Source organism: Heptranchias perlo, chromosome 1 (assembly GCF_035084215.1).
Source record: "Heptranchias perlo isolate sHepPer1 chromosome 1, sHepPer1.hap1, whole genome shotgun sequence".
NCBI lineage: Eukaryota > Metazoa > Chordata > Chondrichthyes > Hexanchiformes > Hexanchidae > Heptranchias > Heptranchias perlo.
In genome coordinates, this window is record NC_090325.1 from 197599746 (window position 1) to 197623808 (window position 24063).

The 24063-nt window shown below is 43.9% G+C and overlaps 1 protein-coding gene across 1 annotated transcript in view; it reads left to right on the forward strand.

Moving 5' to 3' along the window:
• slc49a3 (solute carrier family 49 member 3) overlaps positions 1-19261 on the forward strand; it is a 40807-nt gene extending 21546 nt beyond the window's left edge. Inside the window, exons 6-10 of the mRNA XM_067994894.1 lie at positions 5874-5990; positions 7220-7372; positions 8751-8908; positions 9660-9769; positions 11314-19261. Coding sequence (XP_067850995.1) covers positions 5874-5990; positions 7220-7372; positions 8751-8908; positions 9660-9769; positions 11314-11453 — 678 coding nt within the window. The 3' untranslated portion in view covers positions 11454-19261. The remainder of the gene's footprint in view (positions 1-5873; positions 5991-7219; positions 7373-8750; positions 8909-9659; positions 9770-11313) is intronic.
• Positions 19262-24063: the final 4802 nt, after the last annotated feature.

The following is a 24063-nucleotide window of genomic DNA, read 5'->3' on the forward strand; positions in this document are numbered from 1 at the left end:
GTCCTCACCCCTCCCCATCTCTGTAACCACCTACAGCCCTATAACCCCCCTCAGAACTCTCCATTCTTCTAACTCTGGCCTCTTGTGCATCAAACTCCTTTTTTAAAATTCGTTCATGGGATGTGGGCGTCGCTGGCGAGGCCGGCATTTATTGCCCATCCCTAATTGCCCTTGAGAAGGTGGTGGTGAGCCGCCGCCTTGAACTGCTGCAATCCGTGTGGTGAAGGTTCTCCCAGTGCTGTTAGGAATGGAGTTCCAGGATTTTGACCCAGCGACGATGAAGGAACGGCGATATATTTCCAAGTCGGGATGGTGTGTGACTTGGAGGGGAACGTGCAGGTGGTGTTGTTCCCATGTGCCTGCTGCTCTTGTCCTTCCATTTTGCTCCACCATTGGTAGCCATGTCTTCAGCTGTTTATGCCCCAATCTCCAGAATTCTCTACTAAAACCCCTCCACCTCTCCTCCTTTAAGATCCTCCTTAAAACTCATCTCTTTGACCAGCTTTTGGTCAACCCTCCTAATAATTCCTTCTTCGGCTCAGAATAGAATTGTCCATATTTCTAAGATCTTTTGATCAACTTGCTGCCTTAGGATTCTTAAAGTGCAGCATCATGAAACGTTGTCACTCTGCTTCCTAATTTTGAAAACTGCAGGTAGTTTTCCTACAGTCAACTTTCTCTCAAAGAATGAAGTCCAACTTGTTTAATCTTTCCTCATAATTCTGGATACCAGGAATACGTTGCCCACCTTTTGTAGCGTATCAAAGACGATAATATACCTCCAGTGATTCAGCAACCACAGCTGCACACAATACACCAATGCCGTGTACAATATTCCAGCCTCTTGACTTATACTCTGTCCTTCTGCTAATGCCTTTTTTATTGAAGTTAAGAACATTTTAGTGGTAGTTGCAGACCCTGGATCACCTTGCAATTCAGATTTGGTGAATCACAGTCTGCAGATAGCAAATAATGAGGAACACTACAATCATATTGAAAGGATTTGGATCCTTTAGTTATCTAATGCAACAGGAGACAATTCATTGTGGACAAACATAAGACAATGATATGGAACAAGGAACCAAGAGAGAGAAAGTCATGCAGGATGCTAGTCAAGAAAGGAATTAATGTGGTGTTATAGATAAATAAAATAAAACCTTATGGATTGCAGCTTTCTTGTATCCTCATCTCCTCTCCCTCTGTCCATATTTATAAATTTGACCTCCTCACTCAAGCCTGCTGGGAGAGTTGCCCAGTTGGTGCTCAAGGGAGAATGGGATCTAGGTATCCAGTAAATAAAAAGAAATCCCAATGATCTTATAGTTACAAGTATTCAGTTCCCAGGGCTATCTGAAACAGCCTCCCTAATCCCAATGTTAAGTAGTATTAAGTGAAATCAGGCAAGTATAGGATTCATAAGAACATAGTAATTGCTAGATGAAAAAAGACCAAGGTTCCATCTAGTTCGCCTTCTACCATCCTGGTAGTTGCACGATACAACAATAATGGAGTTATTGACTAATCATAGGGATCAATCTCTATCAATTAATCTTCAACAGGCCCAGACATGAGGTGAAGAAAACCCCAGTAGTGGAGAGCTTTGGGAACCATAGGTCCAAAGTCACCTGTTTCTCCTGAGCCTGTTGCACTCACCACGTGTCATGACTCAAATTACTCATCCACTGTATCCCAAAATGAATTCAGTCAACACCAGCTTTATTCTGCAAACAAACGACAACACAAGCTGACCCCAAATTCCACTCGAGACTTGTGAGCAGTGCAACCATTGGGGTCGTCTGGTTATTGCAGCATTTTCATTTGAATGACACAGCCACATTTTTCCTGTTTCTCAAAAGCAGAGGTTTTCAAGCTTTTCTGTGGGGGACTCCCTACAAATATTGACCATTAAAATTTTCTTTTATATAAATGATCTGGACTTGGGTGTTGGAGACACAATATTAAAATGTTCAGATGACACAAGAATGGGTAGTGTGGTTAACTGTCGAGGACTGTAAATGACTTTAGGAGGACAGAGACAGCTTAGTAGATTGAGCAGATTGAAATTTAATGCAGAGAAATGTGAAGTGATACATTTTGGGAAGAACAACAGAGGAAATATACATTAAATGGTCAAACTTTAAGAGGAGCAGAAACTTGTTTCAGATACATCAGTCTTGACAACAAGTTGATAAAACTATTTTTTAATAGCATATGGGAGCCTAGGTTTTATTTTTTTTTAAAAAGAGGTACAGAGTACAAAAGCAAAAAGTTACGTTAAACAAGAAGAGCAACGTACATTTATATAGCGCCTTTAACATAGTAAACTGTCCCAAGGCGATTATCAAACATACCAGGGGTGAGAAGCTTTAGTTATGAGACTAGAAAAACCAAGTCTCTCTTTACTAGAGCAGAGAAGGTTCCGAGAAGATTGGATAAAGTTGTTCAGAATTATGAAAGGTTTTGATGAGATAAATAGGGAAAGATTATTTCCAATGGTTGGTGAGATGGTAACTGGAGGGCATTGATATGATTATCACTAAGAACAAAAGGAAAGGACAGTTTTTTTTTATGGAGAGAGTTTTTAGGCCGTGCACTGCCAGAAAGTGATGGACCAGAATCCATAACAGCTTTTAAAAGGGAAGTGGATAGATATTTGAAAAAGTAAAATTACAAAAGATATGGAATAAAGTGGATCGCTATTTCAGAGAGTTAGCACAGGCATGATGAGTCAAATGACCTTTTGTGTTATAAAATGTTATACATGTATATTCCTGGGAGCCCCCTGCAAATATTAACATACTCCCTGTCCTAACTCCTGAGATGGTGTCAACTACCCAAAGGAAAATAGTGCTAAAATGGTTTTATTAGTTTACAGCAACATAAATAAGTTAACAAATACAGAAAAGTCTATATATCTGATTATCTCGTAGACGTCCTATGGTCTAGGGACTCCAGTTTCAAAACATATGCTCAAAGGCATACTACTGCAATGTCAATGAATATATCTTCAAACACTAATTGACATATGCTGACTCTTTTCTGTCACCATGTTCTTAGCCGATGATCACAGCACCAACTGTACTAACCCTAAACTGCAAGTTTATCACAAACCCAGTAAGGCTGTACTTCTGAATGCACTTGCTTGTGACTTGATACCTATTTCAGTGTATCTATAAATTGGCGGGGACCTGATGAAAAACAGATTTGAAAATCCCTCCTCTGAATATGTATCAAACTTACCAGTGATCATAGTAACAAATTCTGTTATTTGAAGCAAATGAACCTCAAATGGGGGGGAAATAATTTGAATAAACAGTCCACAGCACTGTGTTCCTGTTCGCTGTTCATCTTTGTAGCTGAGTTTGAGTGAGTGAGTGGCCAGGACACCAATTGTGGTCCAGTGTGACTGTTCCCGTTTGTTGTAAGTAGAATAATCCGATTGGTGTGCATGGTGAACTTCTTACAGTCCACGACCTTGCAACAGTTTTTTTTTCTACAGAGTATTTCCTTTCTCCTTCAGTTAGGTTGCAGGAGCCCAAACGCAACTGCATGTTTCAGACCCATCCTCATGACTGAGTAAGTACATCAAGCCCGTAATCTGAAACATCTGTGGGCACAGTAGCGTGAAGCAATGAAGTAGAAAGTTAAAGCAAGACTGCAGTTTTTTTTGATCTTGTTAATGCTGAGCAGCATCAGTCTATTTAAATACTTCACTTCCACACCAACAACTCCCACAGGTTCTACATTCTTGGGTATAAATTGACTATACTATGCAGTAAGTTGCAGAAGAGTGTAGTCATGCATTATCCAGAAGTAGTGATGCATAACTGCCACTCTATGAACTTGACTGGGTTGTGAACCATGTACTGTACCCAGATAACCAAGTGCAGCTTGCTATCATGCGATGCACCAATCATTCTTTTTGGGTTCTGGTCATGGTTCGGTTCATGCTTTATGCCTTGTAACCTATGTAATATTGTCATCATTTTTTTGCAAGGGTGTTGGTGCTGATAGGGCATACCGCAGAATTCAAAAAGTCCTTCATGAGTAATGAAAGTGGTTAGATCTCTCCTGTCCTCCTGGAGTACATGTTGGGGGTAAGCACTTTTCAGATCCAGTGTAGAATAAATCAAAAAACCCTTAACTCAAAAAAAATGTCATTTAAGAGGTGTTGAATGATTGATTGTTAACTACAACAGGCTTCTTTCCTTCAGGAAGATCATCACAGTAATGAATAGCACTTGTGTTTTTCTGGGGCTGATACCTGTTTTACAAAACCTTCGGTTTCTTGGAATTTACTTTGACAAATGCCAGTGCTTCTGTTGCAAAGTTTTATGTCTTTGTGCCTGGTAGTTTGTGCACAGCAATCTCTGCCTCTCAGCAGGCTGAACATGTCACATATAGGTGATGTAGATGGAACCAGTGTGTCTCCAGGAATTTGTAGTTTATGAGCAGACAGTAGGTCCATCACAGTTCACAATGAAGAAATCCCCATCCTAGTTATTGAAAGACGTGCCAAAACATGGAAGATACATCATGAATGAGTCAAAATGAAACCCTTAAAGGCAAGTAAATATCTTCGGATAAAATAGATAGGTACAGGTTGCATCTACTAATATATCCATTGGACAGTTTTCCTTTTTATAACACTGTAATGCAGTAATGCAGAAAAGCAATTGTTTAGACTTGATACTGTAAGTTCGGATACAGACACTAAACTCACGGGGTGTGAAGATGAATTAACCATTTATTTCCAACATAAGCAACATGTCTCCTCCTTAGAGGGACCTGGTAAATTAATCACTTTCAGGGAAGGGACCTGCTCCCAACTCCCCTAACTGGTCTGGCCTACACGAGACACTGGTCCACATTATGTGGTTAAGTCTTAATATCCTCTGAAGTGGACGAACAATCCACTCAGTTGTTCAGGGTAATTAGGATAGGCAATAGATGCAGTGTTGACAGCATCCTGGTGGAGTGGTAAAAGAGACATCACTGAATGAGGCCATTTGGCCCATCTTGCTAGCTCTTGAACTGCTATTTGCCTTTGCCCCACATCCTTTTACAATACAGCTACAGCAGAAATGGAAACAGGATTACTTAAGATTCTGATGCTGGGGTTTATTTAATGAATTGCCATATGATGTGCAAGTGCTGCACTATCAGACTTGCTGCAGGAGGCTCGATACTCTGATTTTGCAACACCTTTGCTAATGGTGCATGCGCCTCACTGCCACCTGAACTATTGGCAGAATTAGGGTGAATCTATTGACTTTATGCTGGATTTTACTTCTCTCTCCAAATTTGATGATAAAAGCATTTTGCAGTTAACTGCAACCACTGACTGTCAGTAATACCTGAAAGCCTGAATTTACAAAAAGAATCTTGTATTCTTGCTCTCAGATGAATCTGAGTCTAAACTTTAACATTAATAAAGGGGACTTTATGTGTCCTTGCTTTTTCTGTCCTCCCTGAACTCTAATTTTGGTTTGCGGTTGATCACAAAATGGAACATGTTTTTATTTGAATTTTGGCTGCATATAATCATGGATGTGAGAACCACGGCATTTGAAGTTTGAATTGATTCCTCCAAAAATAGTTACAGCCCCAGTTCATGGAATTTGCTATTCTAGCTATGGGGACTTGCTTTAACAGCTTTATGCTGATATTTCGCAGAAACCACAGTCAACTGTCTGTTCATTGTGCACAGAGACCAAATAATTTAGGTGAAGTGTTTTTGTGAGATTATAGTGATGAGATTAATCGCAGAACAAGCAGTGACTGTCATGCTAATTTAAAACATGTGCTATACTATTCCAAGATGTGAGTTTGTTGGCATGTTCTAACTTGTGATTTGATTTTTTAAATTCCAGTTATTAAAGAACAAGGCCTACCTCATTCTGATGGTTTGTTTCGGGGGAGGAGTCGGCATTTTCACCTCCTTTTCTGCACTTTTGCAGCAGATCATGTGTGTCCGGGGGTACTCGAATGTAAGACCACATTTTATACTTTCCCTTTCTTTGTTCCCTTTCTTTGAAGTGGCTGCACTTTCATGAAAAATAGTGTCAACCTTTTATGTTTTGGGAATGGAAAAGAGCCTCTTCATTTTTGGAAGGGGGACATTGTGCCAATTTTGGCACAACCTGCGTCATTGTGTTGTGCCTTTGTAGGCACTGTGTGGAGTGCCCCGTGGCCCCCCCCCCCCCCGTTGCCGGCGCTGTGTGGAGTGCCCCGTGGGCCCCCCCCCCCCCCCGTTGCCGGCGCTGTGTGGAGTGCCCCGTGGGCCCCCCCCCCCCCCCGTTGCCGGCGCTGTGTGGAGTGCCCCGTGGCCCCCCCCCCCCCCCCCGTTGCCGGTGCTGTGTGGAGTGCCCCGTGGGCCCCCCCCCCCCCCCGTTGCCGGCGCTGTGTGGAGTGCCCCGTGGCCCCCCCCCCCCCCCCCCCCGTTGCCGGTGCTGTGTGGAGTGCCCCGTGGCCCCCCCCCCCCCCCCCCCTGTTGCCGGTGCTGTGTGGAGTGCCCCGTGGGCCCCCCCCCCCCGTTGCCGGTGCTGTGTGGAGTGCCTCGTGGGCCCCCCCCCCCCCCGTTGCCGGCGCTGTGTGGAGTGCCCCGTTGGGCCCCCCCCCCCCCCCCCCCGTTGCCGGCGCTGTGTGGAGTGCCCCGTGGGCCCCCCCCCCGTTGCCGGTGCTGTGTGGAGTGCCCCGTTGGGCCCCCCCCCCCCCCCCCCCGTTGCCGGCGCTGTGTGGAGTGCCCCGTGGCCCCCCCCCCGTTGCCGGCGCTGTGTGGAGTGCCTCGTGGCCCCCCCCCCCGTTGCCGGCGCTGTGTGGAGTGCCCCGTGGGGCCCCCCCCCAATGCCGGTGAGACTTCCTGGCACTGATGAGATCTATAACCTCCTTCAGGTTAAAGTGCTTAAAAACTTGGTTGAATTGCCTTTCCGTAGGTTTGACCCCTCTTAAACCTCTTCTAGCTTCTAGCAGGAGTAATTGTGTTCGCAATCCTTCTCTTCCTCTTATACCTCCTGCTTCCAAAAAAAATCCCCAAATTGTGAATGCTCACAAACTCACTGTGCCTCTCTTTCCCCCCCAAATTGTAAATATGCTGACTATTACACTAAGGTGTATGAAATGTGCTCTGGTTACATCATCATTTTGTCATCGTTTCCTGACCACAAGTATTGGCTTTCATGGTGTAGTTTGTCCGATGTAATCTCTCTCTTTGTTGCAGAGTTTTGCTGGACTGTGTGGGGCCTTGTTTATTGTATTTGGGATTGTGGGTGCCTTCGCACTTGGGTTATACGTGGACAGAACAAAGAAATTTATGGAAACCACCAAAATTAATTTTTGTTTGACTGCTTTTGCCAGCATTGCTTTTGCGCTGGTAAGTATTTCTACAGTGTCACCACTACATTTTCACACCATGTTAAAGATTACAGGAGAGGGGCAGCTCCAGGAATCATTTGCCCTTTTATTTCCTCTCTTTCTGACTGTCCCGTTGGTAATTTCTACATTACTTGATGAAACCAACTGGCAGAGGTTGTGTTTCTTGCACTGGTCCCAGGGTCTTTGGAGCAACACTTAGCAACCACAAAGCCAGAAATGGGGAGTGGCGAGGCCACGAAGGGATCTCAACACAGGATAAGAGCTTTAATTTTGAGGCATTGGACGACCAGGCGCAAATATAGGTCAGTGAGTACAGGAATGATCAGAGAGCGGGACTTGATGTGGGCTAGGATACGGGCAGCAGACTTTGGATGAGCTGAAGTTTATGGAGGGTGGAGGATGGGAGGCTGGCCAGGAGAGCAATGGAATGGTCGTGCCTGGAAGGGCCAAAGACATGGGTGAGGGTTTCAGCAGCAGAAGGGCTGAAGTAGGCAGTGTTAGAGGTGGAAGTAGGCGGTCTTTGCAATGGAGAAGATATGGGGTCAAATAGGACACCAAGCTTGCAAATAGTCTGGTTTAGCCTGAGACAGTGGCCAGGGAGGGAGAGGGTACAGAGTTTGTGGTGGTTGAGAGTCTAGAATTAGGGGGCATAGTCGCAGGATATGGGGTCGGCCATTTAAGACTGAGATGAGGAGGAATTTCTTCACTCAGAGGGTTGTGAATCTTTGGAATTCTCTACCCCAGAGAGCTGTGGATGCTGAGTCGTTGAATATATTCAAGGCTGAGATAGACAGACAGATTTCTGGACTCTAGGGGAATCGAGGGATATGGGGATCGTGCAGGAAAGTGGAGTTGAGGTTGAAGATCAATCATGAACTGATTGAATGACTGAGCAGGCTCGAGGGGCCGTGTGGTCTACTCCTGCTCCTATTTCTTATGTTTGGTCTCCATGTGTCACAGACTCCCAAAGAATCAGCACGACACTGGAGGAAAGTAACTCATTGTCAGCTGTCCTCTGGAATAGTGTGGACCTTCCTGTTTCAGTTACTGGATCAGTGAGTGTGATCAGTAGGTTCAAGATGTCGATTGCTGGGCATGCCATCTTGGGTTTCCTCGGGGCCAAGTGGTATGAATACCTCTACAATGACTGTTAAACAGTGGGAGGGGAAGGTAACTGGTAGTGAGCTGCCAGTTGTTTGCAGGATGGTTTGCCTTGTCTGGAGGTGAAAGGATGAATTAGATTTTTCTGACTGGATTGGTAAAGCAGATTGTGTAGAGAATTGTCTGGTTTTACTTGAATTTTTATGTAAAAATACTTGAGGAAACTCAAAAACAGATTTAAACCATGCCACTAACTTGGTATTCTGCACTTTCAGGTATCCCGAATAAGAGATCAGCCATACGGACTGGCTATAGTATGTTCACTTTTTGGGCTGTTTGGGTTTTCGATCTATCCAGTGGGCATGGAACTTGGTGTGGAGTGTTCGTATCCGGTGGGGGAAGCAACCTCTGCTGGCTTAATCTTTGTCTCTGGGTAATTCATCTTTATTACATTTGACTTTCTTCAAATTTTCGCAGTGACTTTTCACTTCTTATCATAGATCAGAAATTACAGCACAGATGGCCATTCAGTCCATTCTGCCTCTACCCCAGCTGTTCAACTGCAGACATCTGTTGTAATCCCAATTTCCTGGCTTTGCCCCATATCCTTTTATATTCTTCCTTTTATACACACTTATTCAAATCCCTTTTAAATGATAGTCTCTGCCTCAATAGTCATTTGTGGTAAAGTATTCCATGTTGCAATAACCCTTTGTGTGGTAAAAATTCTTCTAACTTCCCTCTTCATTCTTCTTGTAGGTTACAGTTATCCAGCATTTAATTTTAGGTTACAATATCATCCTCAAGTGATAAATACCAAAGGGTGAGGAAACTAGCAGTAGTCGGATTTTTTCCAGACTAGTTTGACTCAAGTTTAACCCATTACCTGAATAAAGTCACTTAAATTTCTTTGCCAAAATCAGTGGTATGGAGATTTGATGCTGAGGCCAATTTTCGATCGGTTAGGTTGTATTTCTCATCAGGGATACTGATTTTGAAAACTCAGTGAGCCTGTTAATTGGCCCAGTACCAGCGAGTCAGCAATAGGTTGCTTGGCTTGGTTTCAGAGTTTCTGCTGTGCAATATAATATCAAAATTCCTTAAGCTTTGTTTTCTCCCAATTGCAAGCAAGTGTTTGTTTACACCTCCACACAAGGACTAATCTCTCCTGTTTTTCCTCACAGACAGCTCCAAGGAGCTTTGTTTATTCTGCTTCTACCAGCGCTGGCTCGGCCGGTCACTAGTGATGGTTCAGCGTGTCAAGTTGGAGTGGGGGCGGCACTCGATTGGACAAGTTAGTGCGGCTTTTTGCCTCTTACTCAAGAATCCAAAGCTAATTACTCATACAGTTATATGTTGGGGAGCAAGAGGTCCTTTTAAATTCAAACTTAAATTTCAACTTTGTTCAATAAATCTCTTACTTGGCTGGAATTCACCAGGTGGTTGGATAGAAAACTTGTGTGAAATGTAAATATTATTTTGGTCTTGGTGGAAAGAAAGGGAAAAGGTCTCTTGTGGAGTGTCAGTGATCACGGTTATCTGTGCATCAGACTGATGTCAGGACTCCTGTACTTAATGAAAATGGTGAATGCCACACTAGAGGATATCGTGATCAGACTGCTGCGTGATGCAGAAAATGAGATGTATTTGAGATCGATCGGACTAAGGGCAAAACCTCTGCTGTCATATCTACAAATGCATTGCATTGTAATAACACAGATTGGAATGTGACAAATTCTTAACCCTTTCACTCTACCTCCTCGTCAAGGGACCATCTGCAATTTACCACCCAGCCTACACCTAGGGATAAATGATGCCTAAATTCAGCTCGCTGAATTCTTGCATCAACTAGTTCCGATTGAAATTATATTTACCTTGCCAACCTCCAAATAGGATACACACAAGCTGCTGAATGAATTAACCCTTTCCTGCCAAATCATCAAAGACAATGTGAGGCAATAACTGTTTACTAACTTCAGAATCATAATTAGACTTAAACATTGAGTGTTCAAATAATTAGTAGATATGGTTGATTAAAGAAATGAATAACAGGTCATCAAAGCAGTTCAGTAATGTCACAGTAGTTCAGCATTAACTGGTTTGTTGATTTATAAATTATAGTTGAGATCAGTGTGAAAGATTACTTTGCTTATACTCTTTAGATAGCTGATAAAGTAGCATTAAATAGCCAGGCTATTGGATAGATTGGAGTCAATGTGGTGGTAGTTAGCAATGTGGTGGTAGTTAGCAATGTTTCCAGAACTTTTATGACCTTGCCTTTAGCATTGGTTTTGAAGCACTTGATATTTATAAGCTCTTGCAGTTTATTATTTGAACCCCTGAATTTGGATACTGGTCTTGACATCACTCTCAGATATCCACCCTTTAATGAAGGTCTACTTGCAGGGTGTCCAAGTTTTTGTCTTTGTGAATAACATGGGTATGTGTCATGGAGTGCTGGGGCCATGTATAAAGTTTAAACCCATGTTGTCATTAATTTGGATACATCTCAAGTTGTTGGTACTAATGGATCCTGGGTGTTCTGATTTAGGTTTTATCCATCAATGAGGCCACAATACTGAAAACCGTCCTTTCCAAACCTCTAGATCCACAGAATTCAAACAGGGCAAACCAGCAAATAAAACAGTATAAACCCCAATAGGATGTAGTTGGTAGGCTTCGAGGATCTAATTGCTAGGGCTGCAGGCAGGGAGTGGATCAAATTATGCAGGTTGGACTCTCCTGGTCTACTCCACATACGACATGAAACTTTTTAATTGTGTTTATACTAGCACATAATTGATGAAATAATCATTTAAAATATTCTTTATTTAATAGTTCCAACGTTGGTGATGGCTGGTATCTGTAGTTTGGAGGCCTGCTGCTTTGCACATTTCTTCCATACGGAGTACAGACGAATCAGTGCTGAAGACTATGAGGATATCGCTGCTGGTCATGATGGAATTGCAACTGAATGATTCCACGTACAGAGGGACCATGCCTGTTCTACAGGGCCAGAAGAGCCATTTTATTTTTTAAATATTTTATGAGATGTTTTTATAAAGTGTGTGTCTATACGTGTGTGTATATATATATATATATATATAGAACCGGTCTAAGGTTTTATGAGTAAGTGGACACTGAAGCACACTTTAATTCCCAATCAGAGACCACATTTGCTGCCAGGTATTTTTTATGGTTGATTTTTCTAATTTACTTTTTACATATTTTCATATATGTAAAGAGAGTTTTTAAAAAAAAACACATCTTTTGTAACCAGGAAAGCCAGATTTTATTCCTGTTATCATTTGAAAATACATTTTGATTATTGTAAGTGATTGTAATGAGATAATTAATGATTCAGTGGACAGCTCCTCTAGCTCTTAGTTTGAGCAACTGTCCACAACTACTGATGGTAATTGATCACCCAGCAGTGAGTATTATAATCTGACCGAGGTTAGTGCCCAGAAATCTCTCCACCTGTTATTTACCTGGTTAGGGTGTTGTATTCACAGTTACTCCTGTATCCACATGAAATACTGTTCAATAGGAGGTCACTTTTTAACTTAGAATCACAGAAAAGTTACAGCACGGAAGAAGGCCACTCGGCCCATCTAGTCCGTGCTGGCTCTATGCAAGAGCAATCCAGCTAGTCCCACTCATCCACTCTATCCCTGTCGCCCTGAAAGTTTTTTCCTTTCAAGTACCCTTTTGAAAGCCATGATTGAATCTGCCTCACCACCCCCTCTGGCAGTGCATTCCAGATCATAACCATTTCCTGTGTAAAAAAGTTTTTCCTCATGACACCTTTGGTTCTTTTGCCAATCACCTTAAATCTATGCCCTGGTTCTTGACCCTTCCACCAATGGGAACAGTTTCTCAGTATTCTGTCTAGACCCTTCATGATTTTGAATACCTCTATCAAATCTCCCCTCAACCTTCTCTGTTCCAAGGAGAAAAACCCCAGCTTCTCCAGTCTATCCATGTAACTAAAGTCTCTCATCCCTGGAATCATTCTCGTAAATCTTTTCTGCACCCTCTCTAAGGCCTTCACATCTTTCCTAAAGTGCGGTGCCCAGAACTGGACACAATACTCCAGTTGTGGTCAAACCAGTGTTTTATAAAGGTTCATCATGACTTCCTTGCTTTTGTACTCTATGCCTCTATTTATAAAGCCCAATATCCCTTGTGCTTTTTTAACCGCTTTCTCAACCTGCCCTGCAACTTTCAACGATTAGTGCACATATACCCCCAGATCTCTCTGTTCCTGTACCCCTTTTAGAATCGTGCCCTGTAGTTTATATTGCCTCTCCTCGTTATTCCTACTGAAATGTATCACTTTGCATTTTTCTGCGTTAAATTTCATCTGCCACATGTTCACCCATTCCACCAGTCTGTCTATATCTGTCCCAGATTATCAGTTTGAAAAGTTTCCCCACCACTGAGGTTAAACTGACTGGCCTATAGTTGCTGGGTTTATCCTTACACCCTTTTTTGAACAAGGGTGTAACATTTGCAATTCTCCAGTCCTCTGTCACCACCCCCGTATCTACGGATGTTTGGAAGATTATGGCCAGTACCTCTGCAATTTCCACCCTTACTTCCCTCAGCAACCTAGGATGCATCCCATCCGGACCAGGTGACTTATCTACTTTAAGTACAGCCAGCCTTTCTAGTGCCTCCTTTATCAATTATTAGCCAATCCAGTATCTCACCTAATCTTCCTTTACTGAGATTCTGACAGCATCTTCTTCCTTGGTAAAGTACTCATTTAGTACCTCGGCCATGCCCTCTGCCTCCATGAATGGATCTCCTTTTTGGTCCCTGATCGGCCCCACCCCTCCTCTTACAACCCATTTAATGTTTACATGCCTACAGAAGACTTTTAGATTCCCTTTTATGTTTGCTGCCAGTTTATTCTCATACTCTCTCTTTGCCCCTCTTATTTCCTTTTTCACTTCCCCTATGAACTTTCTATATTCTGTGTGGTTCTCACTTGTGTTATCAACCTGACATCTGTCATATGCCCCTTTTTTCTGCTTCATCTTACTCTCTATCTCTTTTGTCATCCAGGGAGCTCTGGCTTTAGTTGTCCTTCCTTTCTGCCTCGTGGGAATGTGCCCACTGTACCCGAACCGTCTCCTCTTTAAAGGCCACCCATTCTTCAATTACAGTTTTGCCTGCCAACCTTTGATTCCAATTTACCCGGGCCAGATCAGTTTTTTTTTATTCGTTCATGGGATGTGGGCGTCGCTGGTGAGGCGGGCATTTATTGCCCATCCCTAATTGCCCTTGAGAAGGTGGTGGTGAGCCGCCTTCTTGAACCGCTGCAGTCCGTGTGATGACGGTTCTCCCACAGTGCTGTTAGGAAGGGAGTTCCAGGATTTTGACCCAGTGACGATGAAGGAACAACGATGAAGTTCTCATCCCACTGAAATTGGCTCTCCTCCAATTGAGTATTTTTACTTCAGAGTGGTACGTGTCCTTTTCCATTGCTATTCTAAACCTTATGATACTATGCTCGCTGGTTCCTAAATGTTTCCCCCCTGACACTTGCTCCACTTGGCCCGCCATTCCCCTGAACCAAGTCCAGCAATGCTTCATTCTTTGTTGGGCTGGAAATGTTTTGGTCAAGAAAGTTCTCCTGGACACACTTCAAAAATTCCTTCCCCTCTTTTCCCCTTATTACTATCCCAGTCTATATTAGGATAGTTGAAGTCCCCCGTTATCACTACTCTGTAGCTTTTGCACCTCTCTGTAATTTCCCTGCAAGTTTGCTCCTCTGTCTCGTTCCTACTAGCTGGTGGCCTATAGAATACACCCAGTCGTGTAATGGCACCTCTATTGTATCGTAACTCTAACCAAATAGATTCTGTCCTTGACCCCTCCAGGACATCCCCTCCCTCCAGCACTGTAATATTCTCCTTAGTCAATATTGCCACCCCCCCCTCCCATCTTTCCTGATCCTTGTATCCAGGGATATTTAGTACCCAATCCTGCCCTTTTTTGAGCCAGGTCTCCATTATCACCACAACATCATATTCCCATGTGGCTAATTGTGCCTGCAGCTCACCGACCTTGTTTACCAGGCTTCGTGTGTTTACACACGCACTGTAAACCTACCTTAGACCTTCTTGTATTCTCCCTTGGTCTGATCCCATCTAACACCGTGCTATTTCTTACTCTAGTGCTATCTTCCTCTCCCAATTTTTTGTGCACCTTGTTTCTCTTTTCCAGTGCTACATCCTGGTGCCCCTCCCCCTGCCAAATTAGTTTTAACCCCCCCCCCCCAGCACTAGTGAACCTCCCCGCGAGGACTCCTAACAAAGCAGTGAATGTAGAAGGACCAATGCCACAATTTTGGAAAGTGACTAGTAAGCACGAGCCTAAGGAAACAGACAAGTGCTTGTACTAAAATTAACTAGTGGGGAATAAAAATAGGAATTAGCAACTGGTGAATTTGAGAGAGGCACCTCTGCTCACTTCTGTGAGGCTCCCAGAGAATTCTGAAGCAGTAAGCAGTCGGCAATAATGTAGACAGGCCTCAGAGGTAATGGGAAAGGGGTGAGAAGCTTGGTAGCCATGTGTTCTGGGCCCCTACTGCACTTGCTGTCACTTAATAGGATCAAAAACACTTTGAAGTGTATTGTGGTAACTTTCATGCCTATCTACTTCTGTTAAACCTTCAGAGGGTAAGAAAGAGCATAACTACCGATAGCTCAGAGCTCTCTCTAGGTATAAATAGAAGTGAGAGAGGGTCTGTGGGTGGTAGAGGAGAACCACCTGAAGCCAGGCCAAGCCCTGGTTCCCTCAACAAAAACATTGCACTAAAGATGGAGGACCCAATTGAAATAATTATTAATAAATGAATAAATTAGAATGGAAGGTGCTGGTCATATCACAAGCAAAGAGCCAGCAAAATAGTGACTTTTATCTCGCTGGCACCTACAAAATGTTTTTCCTTATTACTTTGTAATAGATCTTTGTTGGATTAGTTGCTGGTGTTTTTGCATCTGCACCAGAACATCATGTGGAGAATGTAAATGTCAGCTCGGCTCAGCTGGTAGTATATATCTCTCGAGTCAGAAGGTTGTGGGTTCAAACCCCACTTTGGACGTTGAGCACGTACAAGGCTAAAGAGTGAAAGAGGGTCATTTTATCATTTCCTTCAGATGGGGCGTTAAATCAAGGCCCTGTCTGCACTTTCGATGGTTCAAGTGGACGTTAAAGGCCCCACTATTGTGTTCTGCCCCACGTTCCTTCGTCATCTTACACCACCAAAAAACAGACTGACCTTTCATTCATTTCATTGCTGTTTGTGAGACTGCAGAATAGCTGCTGTACCTCAAAAGTAATTTATTGTCCGTGAAGACATGATAAAGTGCAATGTAAATGCAACATCTTTCTTTATATGGGTTGTGGAGGAGTTTGTAGCTTTAACTGTGTGTCCTTTCCGACAGAATGCTGGTGGCCAAAAACCGATGGGATAGATTGCAGGTTTTTGGATATAACGACTAGCATATTGATGAGATTCAATGCTTGGATAGGGGAGCAACACACCGTGAAAGGATAAAGAAAACTTTTAAATAACTCCCACATCCCTGCATGGAACCTGATTGATTGTGTTTGAGAACAGGCAGTGTTGACTACTGTGCTGTGCTTTTCTTCTCTCCAGTTTTGTTGCTTTATCTCTCCTGCCCTGAAGGCAATGACTCCAGCTGCCATATAGATTCACCAGTGACAACAGCTCTACACTGCCTAATCAAATGGGTTTGCTATTGAACCATGGAAAGCATCACAGCAAAGCTTAATCTTATGGGGATAGTGATTAGGAGTGTGAACTGTGACCCACTTTCTCTCACCCTAGTCTGGGGAACCTGCAAGACACTGCACCAGTGTGGTATGGGGTCCGAACTGGACAAGTAGCAGGGGGTATCTCTTGGAAATTGCGGGTAGGGGTTCCGAACTGGGCAAGTGGTGGGGCATCTCTGGTAAACTGCAGGTAGGGGGTCCGAGCTGGGCAAGTGGTGGGGCATCTCTGGTAAACTGCAGGTAGGGGGTCCGAGCTGAGCAAGTGGTGGGGGCATCTCTGGTAAACTCAGGTAGGGGGTCCGAGCTGGGCAAGTAGTGGGGCATCTCTGGTAAACTGCAGGTAGGGGGTCCGAGCTGGGCAAGTAGTGGGGCATCTCTGGTAAACTCAGGTAGGGGGTCCGAACTGGGCAAGTAGTGGGGGCATCCCTGGTAAACGGCGCAGTTTTAGCTGGTTAAAATCCAGCAAATATCCCTGCATGCATTTGTGTTCTTTAAACCTAAGGTCTCTGGACTTGGGTACGTGAGGGTGTCCCTACCAGGGGAGAGTGTGGACTCCATACTGGACAAACCGAAACTGCTGGTGGATATAGATTTTTCAGTAGCTTGACTTGGAGACTCTTAACCGTAGAAAGATTTCTATGATCATGACCAGAGCTTCCCTCCCATAGCGGTTACTTTGGAAGGTTTGTGGAGGCTGACCTTTGATTGGATTCTCATTAGCTGGAGTGCCCGTGTCTAACCTTGATTTGTCTTCGAGGGGCTCAGCAGGACTCTCCTTCCCCATTGTTGCACATCCTTGCAATGAAGCCTTTGGGCGTCAGAATATATGCTCATATTCATGGTTCTATTTAACAGGTCAGGCATAATGTTTGTTCTAAGTGAAGCATCTGGGACGTTTATTACATTAAGGGTGTTAAAAGCAAATGATTGTAAAATCTTGCCTGCAGACAGTGTTTTGTTGGTGTATATTGAGCAGTGTGACAATTGAGGTATAAAATCTGTTGGACCAAGTCAAAATCCATGGTCCTAAACCCTATGCTGTCTTTGGGGCTTTGATCTTTTTTCTTAAAGATAGAATTGAACTGTGTAGGAGCATAGATTAGAAAGAATCTGCACTTACCTGCTTGACACTAATTACTCTTCTGTGTTGCTCAATGTGAGGTGTCTTGATCATTCTCTTTCCCTGGGGTGAACCACTCTTTGTTCTTACAGACTGCCAGGGGAAATTTTCAACTGCTCCCATTACATCTCTGAGGCCATTCTCGAGGCAAATTGGTAGATGTCCCACTTTATATGGGGTAACAATGGCCTGTTTCTATGTACCTTCAAGTCCCCACAACTCCTTCAGTGCTTCACTATATGCCTTGTTATTGGTCAGCTGAGTTGTAGCCCGTGATGTATTAGATTTATAGTCTTACTGCAAATCTGTAGTTAATTCCAAAGCCTCCAGTTTTGGGAGAGCAATGAGTGAGTATCTACGATCCGCTTCGTGACAAGCAATGAGTACGATCTGCTTCGTGACCAGCAATGAGTACGATCTGCTTCTCGACGAGCAGTGAGTGTCTACGATCTGCTTCTCGACGAGCAGTGAGTGTCTACGATCTGCTTCTCGACGAGCAGTGAGTGTCTACGATCTGCTTCTCGACGAGCAGTGAGTGTCTACGATCTGCTTCTCGACGAGCAGTGAGTGTCTACGATCTGCTTCTCGACGAGCAGTGAGTGTCTACGATCTGCTTCTCGACGAGCAGTGAGTGTCTACGATCTGCTTCTCGACGAGCAGTGAGTGTCTACGATCTGCTTCTCGACGAGCAGTGAGTGTCTACGATCTGCTTCTCGACGAGCAGTGAGTGTCTACGATCTGCTTCTCGACGAGCAGTGAGTGTCTACGATCTGCTTCTCGACGAGCAGTGAGTGTCTACGATCTGCTTCTCGACGAGCAGTGAGTGTCTACGATCTGCTTCTCGACGAGCAGTGAGTGTCTACGATCTGCTTCTCGACGAGCAGTGAGTGTCTACGATCTGCTTCTCGACGAGCAGTGAGTGTCTACGATCTGCTTCTCGACGAGCAGTGAGTGTCTACGATCTGCTTCTCGACGAGCAGTGAGTGTCTACGATCTGCTTCTCGACGAGCAGTGAGTGTCTACGATCTGCTTCTCGACGAGCAGTGAGTGTCTACGATCTGCTTCTCAAGATGGTGTAATTAATGGACTGAGCAAGAAGTAGGTTCACTCTCTTTAACAACCCAGGTTGCCACCCGTTCTCCTCCCGAAGGTGTCACCTGCTTGTTGGATACAGTTCTATCGGTGGCGGTTGTCCTCCAGCATCTCCCCCAAGTGACCAGAATCATACAACGCAGAAGGAGACCATTCGGCCCATCGTGCCTGTGCTGGCTCTCGGAAAGAGCTATCCAATTAGTCCCATTCCCCCTGCTCTTTCCCCATAGCCCTGTAAATGTTTCCTTTTTAAGTATATATCTGATTCCCTTTTGAAAGCTTTTTTGTTGAAATGTCACCGTGCCTGATGTGTGTTTTGAAAGAGCCTGACCTTTCCCATATAATTTGAACTTCTTGTCAATCCAACTAACCTGGGCTATAATTCTGAAGGATTTCCAGAATTGACAGTGAGTCTAATTTGCTGCAGTGTTTCGTGGGAATCCTGATGCAAATTCTTTTAGACCTGGTGTGGGGCCTAATTAATTGGCCATTTGTTCATAGGATGTTAGTGTTCTCCAATTGTCCAGCACCAGGTAGTCGAGCCTTCACAGGAATACAACAGGGAATCGCAGACTTCCTCTGCAGTGTGACACAATTGAATGCTCCCTGTTCGCGATTCGATTTTATATATAGATAGAGATAGATAAATGCATCCTAGCAACCTGAGATCTCAAAGTCTAAACTATCACCCCAGGTCTGAAGGAGGAAACAATCCCATAGTGATCTCTATCTATCTATGTATTATTTGTATTTTTTATATATATATGAGATGAGTGAGAACCAGGAAATGAAAGTTACAACAATAAATTCAATGTAAAATCAGTTAGAGAAAGCGAAATAAAGAGGCAGTAAGAAATATTGAATTAAAAAGAGATAAAGAAGTATTACATTTTTAAAATTATCCAACAGTAATTAAAATCAGAAGGAATGAGACGCCACATTTTTAAAAGTTAATTTTCCCACTAGAGAGGTTGTTTGGCAGTCATTTAGACTTACCACACTGTCCAAAGTTAGCTTAGATCTAAAAAAAGAGTGTACCTTTTTCAATGTAGATTAGTTGGTATCTAGCTGGGAAGGAGAGTAACTTCACGCTGGTCCATTCATTTCAACAGGAATCCAGCTGATGATCTGTCCTTCCCGCACAGCCTTCAGAGGAGCAGGGAATCTGGTACAACAACTTCTGGATTTCCGCGTTTGACTGCACATGTGCACTCGCTGGAACTTGCTCTTCAATTTGCTCTGAAATAACAGTGAGCCGTGTTAGCATCGTCGTTATTTTAAGAGCAAATTCAGGGTCAAAGCTCCCTGTCCTGATTATCTGTGCGGAGAGTGATAAACTATTGTTCCCAGTCCTGATGTTTATCTGTGCGGAGAGTGATAAACTATTGTTCCCAGTCCTGATGATTATCTGTGCGGAGAGTGATAAACTATTGTTCCCAGTCCTGATTATCTGTGCGGAGAGTGATAAACTATTGTTCCCAGTCCTGATTATCTGTGCGGAGAGTGATAAACTATTGTTCCCAGTCCTGATTATCTGTGCGGAGAGTGATAAACTATTGTTCCCAGTCCTGATTATCTGTGCGGAGAGTGATAAACTATTGTTCCCAGTCCTGATTATCTGTGCGGAGAGTGATAAACTATTGTTCCCAGTCCTGATTATCTGTGCGGAGAGTGATAAACTATTGTTCCCAGTCCTGATGTTTATCTGTGCGGAGAGTGATAAACTATTGTTCCCAGTCCTGATGATTATCTGTGCGGAGAGTGATAAACTATTGTTCCCAGTCCTGATGTTTATCTGTGCAGAGAGTGATAAACTATTGTTCCCAGTCCTGCAGTGAGCTGATCGAAGTGAAAGGGAAACACGCCAGGTAATTTGGAGTGTGACATTAAACTAAGGGATAAAGTACGAATAGAAATTTGCTTTTAATGCTATCTTGTCTTGGATTTAAAAGTCTTTAATCACCACTTCATTATCATTGCTCTGTAATATCATTAAACTTTTTTTCAATGAAGACTCGTCATGTTTTGTATATTTAATTATATTTTGAAAAATTAACTGTCTGCCATAGCTCACTGAAGTCTGTGTGTGCCTTGATCCTCTGAAGAGTGTAGCAGGACCAGTGAAGTCAAACCAGTTCCTTTCAGCTAATAGAAAGCAGCCATAGCTCTCAGCTGGGTTTATTTGGCTACTTAAAATGTTAACAACAACTTGCATTTATATAGTGCCTTTTAACATAATCGCTCCTCTGAAGCGCCTTGGGACTATCAAACAAAGTTTGACACCAAGCCATTATAGTTATGTTAGGACAGGTGACCAAAAGCTGGTCAAAGAGGTAGGTTTTAAGGAGCATCTCAAAAGAGGTTTAGGGGGGGGGGGGGGGGGAGGGGGGGGGGGGGGGGGGGGGGGGGGAACTCCAGAGCTTAGGGCCTAGGCAGCTGAAGGCACGGCCGCCAATGGTGAAACTATGAAATCAGGGAAGCGCAAGAGGCCAAGATTGGAGGAATGCAGAGATCTCGGAGGATTGTAGGGCTGGAGGAGGTTGCAGAGATAGGGAGGGACGAAGCCATGGAGGGATTTGAAAACAAGGATGAGAATTTTAAAATCGAGGTTTTGCTGAACTGGGAGCCAATGTAGGTCAGTGAGCACAGGGGTGATGGATGAACAGGACTTTGTGCGAGTTAGGATACAGGCAGCAGAGTTTTGGATGAGCTCAAGTTTATGGAGGGTGGAAGATGGGAGGCCGGCCAGCAGCGCATTGGAATAGTCCAGTCTAGAGGGAACAAAGGCATGGATATATTTAATACGCCATATATCCTGAAAACTGAAGATCTAATCAGGGTTCTGAACATTTGGAGACCCTGGGTTAGATTTTCACCTTGACCCTGGTTAGTGATCTGAAGGAGTAAATCACCTGCCTTAGACCATTGAAATCACTGGAATGAAAATCTGGTGGGTCCTTTGAAGGGTGGGTGATCCACTCCAGCAGATCACAGCCCAGGGGCTGAAACTAAAACACTTTTCCTGTTTGTGAAACGGCCTCATTTGTACTGAGGCGAACATAGCTAATGTCAGCCCAACTCTTGTATGCTACGAGTGATTCAAAGATTGCAGCTAAGATAACAAAAAAAAAACGTTCTCACTAACTATTGAATATTGAGTGGAGAAGGCTGAGATGAGGCAAGAGTGAGAAGGTGGGATATTATCTGTGCTTCGATACTGAAAGTTTAGTAATTGGGAGTCCAAGCATCAAAGAGCCCCACATTTAGTCTAGAAAAGTAGGGTCTCTTTTTGTGGAATGGACTGAATTTGTAATATTGGATGAGCCCGCATGCAAGTACAACATCCAGGCACATAACATTCGTGCCAGGCAATGACCATCTCCAACAAGAGAGTCTAACCACCTCCCCATGACATTCAATGGCATTACCATCGCCAAATCCCCCACCATCAACATCCTCGGGGTCACCGTTGACCAGAAACTTAACCGGACCAGCTATATAAATACCGTGGCTACAAGAGCAGGTCAGAGGCTGGATATTCTGCGGCGAGAGACTCACCTCCTGACTCCCCAAAGCCTTTCCACCGTCGACCAGGCACAAGTCAGGAGTATGATGGAATACTTTCCACTTGCCTGGATGAGTGCAGCTCCAACAACATTCAAGAAGCTCGCCACCAGCCAGGATAAAGCAGCCCGCTTGATTGCCACCCCATCCACCACCCTAAACATTCACTCCCTTCACCACCGGCGCACCGTGGCTGTCCACAAGATGCACTGCAGCAACTCGCCAAGGCTTTTTCGACAGCACCTCCCAAACCCGTGACCTCTACCACCTGGTAGGACAAGGCCAGCAGGTACATGGGAACAACACCACCTGCACGTTCCCCTCCAAGTCACACACCATCCCGAACTCGAAATATATCGCCGTTCCTTCATTGTCGCTGGGTCAAAATCCTGGAACTCCCTTCCTAACAGCACTGTGGGAGAACCTTCACCACATGGACTGCAGCGGTTCAAGGCGGCAGCTCACCACCACCTTCTCAAGGGCAATTAGGGATGGGCAATAAATGCCGGCCTCGCCAGCGACGCCCACATCCCATGAACGAATATTTTAAAAAATTGGTTGTAAAGCGCTTTGGGACATCCTGATGTAGTAAAAGCCATTCGATAAATGCAAGCTCAATCTTTATTGATAACTTTACTGCTGGCCAGAGCTAACAGTAAAACCTCCCCTCCTGGAATTATTTCATGCTGGGATTTCCAGAGTTTGTGCTGTAGGGAGGGGGTTATCTTACTGTGAATTTTGGGCAATTTTGCTGTCTGATTAATGATGTAGATGAAATAAGACTATATTCAAATTTAATCTGGGAACCAGACTGTATTTAATGAAGCATTTTATACTAAAAGGTGCTAATAATCTGCTATAGTCCCGTTATGTTTCTAATCTACGGTTAAATGGGATTCTTGGTTCTTATTTTACATAAAGCTCTCCTTCATTGTGAATATAGAAACTGGAGACAGGTGTGGTCATCTGTTAGAACTGGTTTGGTCATCTGTTAGAACTGGTTTGGTCGTTTTATTCACTGTTGCAGCAGGTGTTGGGACAGGATACTTTTTTGGAGGGTGGGGGGGGAAACAGAGCACCCACTCCTAAACCCTGTGTCTCAGATTAGCTCATGCCCCTCAAGCTGCTCCCTTATCTTATCCCTCATAATATTTTCAAACACTATCCAAACGGTGGAAGTAAGGTTTACAGGTCTAGAATTTGATGGTTCATCCCTTGCCCTTTTTTCCCCCAAAGCCAATTCTAACGGGGAAGGCACAACATAAGAACATAAGTAGGAGTAGGCCATTCGGCCCCTCGAGCCTGCTCCGCCATTCAATAAGATCATGGCTGATTTTCAACCTCAACCCCAATTTCCCGCCCGATCACCATATCCCTTCATTCCTTTAGAGTCCAAAAATCGATCAATCTCAGCCTTGAATATACTCAACCACTGAGAATCCACAGCCCTCTGGGGTAGAGAATTCCAAAGATTCACATCCCTGAGTGAAGAAATTTCTCCTCATCTCAATCCTAAATGGCCGACCCCTTATCCTGAGACCATGCCCCCTAGTTCTAGACTCTCCCGACTACTGATGTCAGGCTAACTGGCCTGTTTTCTCTCTTCTCTCCTTTCTTGAATAGCGGTGTTACATTTAAGGCAATCTTTGGCAGTGGTACTTGTGTATGATTAGCTACTATGATTTGGAAAGTAGACTGATAATGGAAGTTTCTGACGATGTATATTTGAAGACTCGATATGTGCAACAGACATATCAATGAAGTTCTACTGCTCTTTTTTTTGGCAACCAAAGGTATTAAGGGATATGGGCCAAAGGCAGGTATATGGAGTTAGATCACAGATCAGCCATGATCTTATCAAATGGCGGAGCAGGCACGAGGGGCTGAGCTGAATGGCCTACTCCTGTTCCTATGTTCTTTTAAACTGCCTCTCAATATCACTGTTGCATTGTCACTAACTACTTACTTCCCTTTTTATAAAACGACACAGGCAATTTCAC